The sequence below is a fragment of the Nansenia antarctica genome (genome assembly GCF_963989245.1).
Source record: "Nansenia antarctica genome assembly, chromosome: 6".
Classification (NCBI taxonomy): Eukaryota; Metazoa; Chordata; class Actinopteri; order Argentiniformes; family Microstomatidae; genus Nansenia; species Nansenia antarctica.
In genome coordinates, this window is record NC_137676.1 from 31,330,185 (window position 1) to 31,338,678 (window position 8,494).

The 8,494-nt window shown below is 45.3% G+C and overlaps 1 protein-coding gene across 1 annotated transcript; it reads right to left on the bottom strand.

The window, feature by feature from the left end:
- Positions 1 to 725: 725 nt before the first annotated feature.
- ybx1 (Y box binding protein 1) lies at positions 726 to 6,699 on the bottom strand. Its single transcript, XM_080535142.1, has 8 exons — positions 6,450 to 6,699; positions 4,467 to 4,530; positions 4,172 to 4,205; positions 3,712 to 3,801; positions 3,047 to 3,343; positions 2,485 to 2,564; positions 1,603 to 1,892; positions 726 to 1,069 (listed from the first exon to the last, which is right to left on the bottom strand). Exons 1-7 carry the CDS (start codon positions 6,556 to 6,558, stop codon positions 1,640 to 1,642), a joined length of 927 nt encoding a protein of 308 aa, XP_080391268.1. The 5' UTR covers positions 6,559 to 6,699; the 3' UTR covers positions 726 to 1,069; positions 1,603 to 1,639.
- Between the last annotated feature and the right edge of the window lie 1,795 nt (positions 6,700 to 8,494).

Below are 8,494 nucleotides of genomic sequence, written 5' to 3' on the forward strand. Positions count from 1 at the left end.
GGAGACTCATCAAGGACATGTAGTTAATGAATGCAGTGGACAGCGGCTGTTTCTCCAGCGTTCCTGTCACTTCGGATTTCGGAACGTCATAAAATTAAATATGGATGTCATGCATTTTTCCATGTTTCCCATTGATGGTAAATGACGCCGTAAATTTAACTAAAGTTCAGCCGCGAAGTTGTTGCACTGTTGTCCTAAATCAGTGCAGACTAGCAGGGTAGGAGCACAGGTTTCATACAGGTTAGAGCGCCGTTATTCTGTCATGGTCTGATAATGAAGCATTGTTCTTTTTTATTTGATGACTTGTTTGATAGCGTAAAAGTGAAGTTGTGAATGAGTCGCAAGCGTCAATGCTTTTCTACGATACTCCTGATGACGTCTTAAAGGGCTGTCCCAATTCATAGTGGTAGATTTCAACCCCTATGGCTTGTGGCTCTGTTAGAAGGCCTTAGCTTCGAATCGAGTCACACTCGAAAACGAGCCATAGGGGTAGAAAAGGGAATCGGGATTGGGCCTAAGTGTGAGGTAAGATTTCCCTCAACACATGTTTAAGACAATCCTGGATTATGCCCGAGAGCACCAATCAAACCAATATTTAGATTTATATCGATTACAGAAATGTACTCACCAAAGCAAAATAAATACATCTTTCCCAGTATGCAATTCAGTAATTACGTGATACCATAGTAAACCTATGTATTCAGACCAAATAAAAACAGACCGTGGACAGTTCTCCTTTGACTTTTATTTGAGCTTGCATTTTGTTAAAATTCATGTTTGAATACATAAAAAGTTATTTAAAAATGTCAAACTGACCAGATATCAAATTACTTTTTCTTTAAAAACCATTTGGTGTAAAAACTTAGGACCGATTTAGAAAAACATCTGCTGTTTCCCCAAAACTTTTTGTAGCTGTCACGTAAAAATAATGGAACAAAACAGGTCTGCATAGATACTGCAGGCAATCGGTGGCAATCTGGTCAAATGCATGGTGCAAGCTTAAGACGATCGTCAAGTCAAATCTGTTTCTTATTGCTCAGATCTTTGATGTTTCTTCTTGTTGACATAACTGTAGAGGGGAGGAAAGCAAAGCGTGTGTAAACCAATGATCTTTAGAACTGTTTTTGCTAAAAGAAAACTAAATCTGAACTCTAAATTTTTCAGTTTAAAGTGTGTCCGCTGAGCTTCATATCTGAACCACATCTGAACCACATTGTACAGTGCATGTTGTACTATCTACCCTTACTGGAACAGTCAATTGAGAATCTGCAGCATCTGAACTACAGACTGGCTACTGGGGCTTAAGCCAGCACCAAACGCACATGTGGCACAGACAATGGCAGGAGGGGCTGCGGTCCGACAGCCAGCTTGCTTTATCAAATCCACTGCATTAGCTCATTCTGCCCCTGCCTTGAATCATCAAGTGGAGAGTCAATAGAAAGTGCAGACTGAGGCTAACATTGAAAATCAGACTGGACTTGTCAGGGACGTTATACCAAAGTGGCTTTAGCCATCTTGTATAGGACTTAACCAACTCTTCCTTTACTCAATGGTTCAATGAAAGGGTCAGAGAGAGAGTGAGTGAGGGGGGGGGGCACCTACCCGGACGATGGTAGAAGATGGTAAGCCGGTAAAAGTTCTACTCAGCCCCGCCCTGTTCGGCCTCGGGAGCGGGCTTCTTCTCAGCGGATGATGAGGAGGAGGGCTCCTTGCCTCCCTCGGGCTCCTTGCCTCCCTCGGGCTTGCCAGTCTGCGGGCGTCTGCGGCGATAGTTGAAGTTGCGGCGGTAGCGGCGCTGGCGGGGCTCCTGGTTCTGGCCGTCACCGCTCTGGTTCTCCTTGTCCTCCTCGCCGTCCCGCACCGGTCTGGGACGGGGGGGACCACCACCCCTGCTGTAGGGGGGAGGAGGAGAGGGGCTCAGACAGGGCAGGCAGGACAACCGTGGTGGTGGCTGTGGGCACCCTGCTGTGTGCTTTGGTCTCTGGTCGTTGTAAACATGCGAGCCAGAGAGCCGAAAGCACATTCAAATTTCATGGAAAACGTTAAAACGTATTGAACATTAGACCTTTATTTATAGGTCCTATTTCACATAGGACAATGTGTTGGTGACTAGCCATGCAGCTGAAATAGGTAGTCATTCATTTCATAAACCAAGAGGACAAACAGGAAATACTGGAACAAATACTGAACAATAGGCCCACAGAGCACAATGCATTTACATGTTGACAGAATAGAAAAGAACACTTGTGGAAGCAGTTGCCGTTCAATGTCAGGCTGCAATAAAGGGAATACACGGCTATTAAACCACTAAATAATAATAATAATAATATGATCATCTTTTTTAAAAATGACCGTTGTTTATCTGTTTTGTTGGGTGAAACTGCTCTCAAATAAGGGTTTGGAGTTTTATAACCTTAAAAGCCGTCCCATCCCAGTGTTGCAGCCCTGTGTCAGTGAAGCCAACATGCAAACCGTTGTCTGAACCTGGGTCGGAAGCCTCTGTAGTAGTTCTGCCTCATTGGTTTGCCGTCTGGACCTCCCTGGTTCTCATCACCTTCGCCACCCTGAAAACAAACAGCGCTAGTCAAACACTGTCGCCATGACCGACTTTCTTTTTTTCCAACCCTAAGTAGCTGGCTTATCTAACTCCGGGTGGGTGTCAGCGCACAGCACAGCACACCCCTTAGTAAAGATGTCCAGGAGCAGATAGACCACATCCTAGCTGGGTTAAGACACCCGTTTTGAGGCTTGTGGCGGTATATCGGTCAATAAGACCAACGAGCAGCATTTTGATTCTGTTCATCAGAAACCAAGTGTGTGTGTGTGTGTGTGTTGGAGCGAGCGAGTGAGAGAGTGTGTATGACATCACGGGGCCAGGGGCTGGGAAGGGGGGTGAGAGACGCGTGTTTGGAGGAACCACCGCCATCCCTCTCCCTCCCACTCCTCGTCAGGAGTAGCGCCCCCCTGGGGGACAGCATACATCCGTCATCTCTCCCCGTGATGCGTTGGTGGTGTACGGGGGGCGGCGGCCGTAGCGTCTACGTACAAAGTATGGCGGGTAGCGTCGTCTCCCGGGGAAGGAGGGCCTGCGCTGCTGGGGCTGCATGTCTCCCTCCGGGGCGCTGTCGGCCCCCTCGCGGCTCTTCTCGCGCCGTGGCTGCTGCTGCTGTTGCTGCTCTCCCGGCTCGCCCTCGCCGTCACTCTGGTAGTTCTCGGGGTACTCTCCGGCGCGGGGCGGCCCCCTCCTGCGGGGGTACCGACGGTAGCGGTTCCTGTCTGCAGCGTACTTGCTCCCCTGGACCGGGACGCCCCCGGGGCCGGTGACGTTGGCTGCCTCTGCTCCCTGGGGGGGGAAACGACGGAAGAAGGGGGTGGGGGTGATGATGATACCAAGGTTAGATTAGACGCTAAGCAGCCTTGCTTCTACTTAGGGTGCTTTTGGACATTTAGTTCTTTCAGCGCAACATTTTTTTATTTTAACTCCCATGACTTATGTTTTGTCTGGTCTTTTAATTGTGTTTCATTTATATTCCTGAGTTTGACTTGAGAGGCACCTGTCTTGATTGTGCATTTAAGATGACCTCACAATCGGAGCTCTCCCCCAGACCCATGTAAATACCAGTCATAAGTAAGCAAGTAAACCTACTCAATGTAAATGGCCTGCCAGAGTATTAGTCTATTCAATCTCTTCAATAACCATTTGATATTTACCTTCTCCCCTTCAACCACATCAAACTCCACAGTTTCTCCATCTCCAACACTGCGAAGGTATTTTCTTGGGTTGTTTTTCTTAATGGCGGTCTGAAACAATGGCCAAAAAAATGGATACATATTACAAAGTCCAAACAGTCCGATTTTGTCAAAGGCCCACTTAAGTCAAAATAATTCCCAGCGTCTTGGTTTGAGTTTTGGCCATGTTTGGCCAAATGCTGTATACATCCACAAAAGAGACTACCAGCTGCTAATTAGTCAACATTGGTCAACATTAGTGGGAAAAAAACTAACGGCTCACGAGAACTGCCAATCAATAGTGAGGGTCAGGGCCAGTCGACCCTGGAGTCTGCTGGCCTAAGAACATGTGAAATGGTTTGGTATGGAAACCATAGTCACTTTGGTGGGCCTTTAATGGTAACATTTAGAAACACATTAAGCAATCTGGTGTGTATATTACCTGGTGTACAAAGACATCCTCTTTTGTGTCATTCCTTGTGAGAGGGGAAATATAGACAGCTATTAGACAACAAGCATGCAGAACTACTAGCCATTGTTACAGTTAGGAGATTTCCATTAAACCAGCTAGCTTATGGAGTAATTAAATCTTATATGTACACAAGCATGCCGCTGACAGACAAATCAGCAGCCCGGCTTTGTAAGCAAATCATAATCATATTAAGGCTGAGAATGCTCCCTCACACAGATCATATTAGGGTGTTTAAGATTTGGGATGAGGGTGGGGGTAGGCTTACCTGTTGATGAAACCGTAGCCATTCCTTACATTGAACCACTTGACTGTACCCAAGACCTTTGTTGCTAAAAATAAATAAGGAAAACCAGTATTAGATGTTGTTGGGGCAGGGGCTCACCATCAAAGCGGGGGTAATTGCCAAAAACAACTACGTGAACAATTACATAAAAAAGTGATAAACTACAGTCACACCAACTGGGAGTCAGAAGATATTGGGAAGCAAGTTATATTTAACCGCCCCCAACTGTTGGTCTTTTTATAGATTCTGATGATAAAGCCTTGGTGTTTGCTGGCAGCTGCCCTGGGAGTGAGGCATGTTCCAAAATGCATATCATTAAGCCAGCAATAACGACCTCCTGCACGACTGGGGTGCAGTGAGGGCAGAGCCACACCATGTCTGATTTCTCTACGCGCTAATGTACACACAAACCGATACAACACAGAGAGACAGACATTGCTGTAATCTGAATCCAGAGCAGCAAATTATTAACCAGGAACACTCTAGGCCTAGGGCATCTTTCATGAGTACACCGGTAGTAAACCGCACATGCTTTGTTTCTGACGCGTTCAACGCCGCACAAGGAAGTAGTGCTCGAAACTCCACACGTGGTGTCGCGCCTTAAGACGCTAGCTGACTAGCAGGTTTAGTCCTGCGGGCGGACCGTCTACCAGCTAGCTAGCTGATCACCCTAACACGGCCATGTGGTTGGATCTGAGCCAGGCTGGAGAAACACGTCCATCTAGCATCTTTAGGTCCATGCTGATGCGGTGCATATATCTTATACGAGAGGCGGGTAATAACGTTTCATGTGAAACGGAAAAGTTGGGGTTTTACAATGCAGTCAAAACGGTGGACAAAAGAAATCCGTCGGATCCTGACTCCACCACGGCGGACATTTTGAGTGGCCCTCGTTAGCGTTCAACTGGACCCGTTGGGAAACTAGCCGCATTAGATAGCATAGGAATATGGCTAACGTTGATTAGCGCAACCGTCGCAAAAAACAAAAAAAAACGATTGGGGATTATTAATCTCCATTAATTCTCACGTTGTGCACGGGTTGTAAATGTAAAGACATAGTGTGATGCATACAGCGTTACGCACGAACGTTAGCGAGGTAGCAACATTAGCTCTGGGCATCCTGGCGAACAAAGGGGCAGGATAGCAGACCGCGGCTACACGGTGGAGCCGGGCACGACACCCGGGATAGGCCTCTCAGACGACGGGTTACTCCTGGTCCGCAAACCGCCGACGTTCACAGTTCAGACAAATACAATTTCCAAAGATATTAATTTAGTTACACGCTCACATGTAGGGCTATATTGTTGGTCACCCGCAGGCAACTGTATTATATGAGGGAACATCGGGGTAGTTACAATATGGGAGACGGTCATGACCAAGGCCAAGATCAGCCATTTATCGAGCTAGGCTACATACGGGCTCGCGTAGCCGCAGGAGAAGACATGGAGGAAGGCTGGTAGCTTAGCCGGCTAACCTAATCTCCATGTGCCGATCTAGCTAACGCCGTCGGCCAGCCTGGCCTCGTCTCCCGGGTGTAGGTACGAGGTAGCGTCACGTCTGGCTGACTGAAATGGATGGCTGTTCTCTAGTCTCCTCTGCGTGACGGTTGACAAATTACCCCGAGAAACCCTAGATTGATTTGCAACAAGCCAACTGACATGTTCACCTGGCTCGGTAGGTAGTCTGGAACGTTGTAGTCAAACTGACGAAAGCCGGCGTACGTTTCTCAATGACATTTTTTTTTTTTTTACGCACTGACACCATTTCTGTTTGATTTAGACATTACTACACATCCCCCTTCCTTCCAGACAGTCATTCCGTCTATGAAATTCCTGAGAGTGGCTGGTTGATTCAAATAACTAACGTTAGCTTACTAGCGTTGCTCGACGTACGACCAGAAACTATCGTTAACGTCAGTGGAAACAGCGAACTGCACCGTAACGAGCCGTTAGCTAACTAGCTTACCGATGACCTTCTTATCCGCCGCGGAAGCTTCGGCTGCCGGGCTGGATGGGCTCTCCGCATCGGCAGCGGGCTGCGGTGGTTGCTGTTGTGTCTCGGCCTCGCTGCTCATGGTTACTGGTTGGTAAATGGCTTTGTGCCGGCGGTGGCTCTTCTAGTGTGTTTCCCGGTGCTAGATGGTAACCTGGGCCGGCGGTGGTGGGGGCTGCTGCCTTCGGGCTCTCTGCTTTCCTCTCTCCGCTCCCGTTGCCGATCGAACTGGGCGGAATGCGAAAAGATGCAGAGGAATATCCCTGACTGAAGTCCCTCCCCCTTGACATCTAATTGGCCAATATTTCCCGTCCGTACCGAATTTCTTTAATATTAGTGGTTACATAACATGTCAGTCGTTTGGGGAAATGGCTTCACTGAAAGTGATTGGTAGAAGAAACCTAACATAAAACTTTACCGCATATGAAGACGCAAAGCGCAGTCAAATCAGCAACACAGACGGCCGCGACACAGCCAGCGTGTTCTGTTTGTCTGCTCAAGGCAGCAAAATGCCAATGAAGAAAAACAACAGACAGATTTAATTATCTGTGTATAAAGGCTTTAAAATTTGTTTTTGCATAGTACTGCATATATACAGTAGGCTGACATAAAATATTAATACAATATAAGATGCAATCCTTTTATTACCACATCTGAGATTGTGTGAATTGGTTTCTAGTATACCATGCCTTCCACCATACTATAAACCAAATCCACTAACCTCTGTTGTGTGGCAATAAAGTGAATGAGCTGTATATCAAGCAATAATACAACTCATACACACTACTATACTATATAAATGTAATCTTTTTTTGGCATCTTGGTCAAATAAAAGTAACATAAAAACCTATGGTTTATGTTAGTAAATTTGGTAACTGATTTGTAACACATTATTGTGGTTTGTTTTGACTAAATTTAAACAGTGACGTTAATTTCTCTCTATCATAGGTCATAGATATATATATATATATATATATATATATATATATATATATATATATATATATGAATGAATGAATTAATGGTCTTTATTGTCATTGCTACAGTACAGGTACCAAACAACGAAATTTAGGAGGGGTGGCTCCCCTGGTGTTAGGAAAGAAAAAAAAAACACTTTTTAAAAAAAATCACAAGAAGGGAAGGAGCTGGTTTACATAAATAAAGGCTATGTACACTATCCACTGTACTATACTGTACAGATAGACGACTAGGGTTGTCATATTGCATATATACAGCACTAATATGGCACTGGTTGTTAGAGAAAAAAAATGCTGCTTCACTGCTTCAGGATTAACCCTACACTTCACCTTTACTCTATCCTTCACAATAACCAGCTCAGAGAAATACAAATATCTAATAAAGAACACCCTTTGGCAATAAACTCACCTTGGTAACCTTTAGTTGAATGATAAAAGGTTAGATACACATTTATATTAGGCTTTCCTTGCTGGACAAAATTCCCACACTGGAATGATTGTGGGTTGAGAAGAGAGAATAGGAATAATAGGGTACCAGGACCAGGGTGCTCTTGTGAATTTCAAGTTTTCCTCTATGCTAAAAACCATTTCAACACAAGAGTGCCAACAGTGTATGTGTGTATTCCCCAAATATTGGCCATGCATTACAATTACTCTAAATAATAATATGCACATCTCTTCAATTGCAATTAACATTTTGTGAAATTGAGTTTTAACAAGTTGTTTTAAAGATATATAATAATATCCTATTATAATAGAAGGAGTATGTGAATTTCTTGGCAATAATGATGTGGCAGTTAATTTCATAAATCAAATGACATTATTCTTAATGTTATCATAGTCCCTGGACTAAATCCCAAATTGAGAGGATCCACCTCCATGGCCGGTAGACCAGACAGCCAGAGCCTGAGTGTGAGACAGCTACACACCCCCACACCCTTTGTTATGTTAATGCTCCGCTGGCACTGTTTATGAGTACTGGTTGATGTGTGAAGAGCTCGTTGTTAATGGCCGGGCTCTGTTGTCCCACACAAAGACAGG

What these genes read in the sequence shown, in the direction of transcription:
- ybx1 (XM_080535142.1), bottom strand. Translation starts at nt 6,558, where the DNA reads ATGAGCAGCGAGGCCGAGACACAACAGCAACCACCGCAGCCCGCTGCC. An exon ending in AGGATGTCTTTGTACACCAG is followed by an intron (nt 3,802 to 4,171) that starts GTAATATACACA and finishes CCATTGTTTCAG; the next exon opens with ACCGCCATTAAGAAAAACAA. An exon ending in GACGCTACCCGCCATACTTT is followed by an intron (nt 2,565 to 3,046) that starts GTACGTAGACGC and finishes GTTTGTTTTCAG; the next exon opens with GGTGGCGAAGGTGATGAGAA.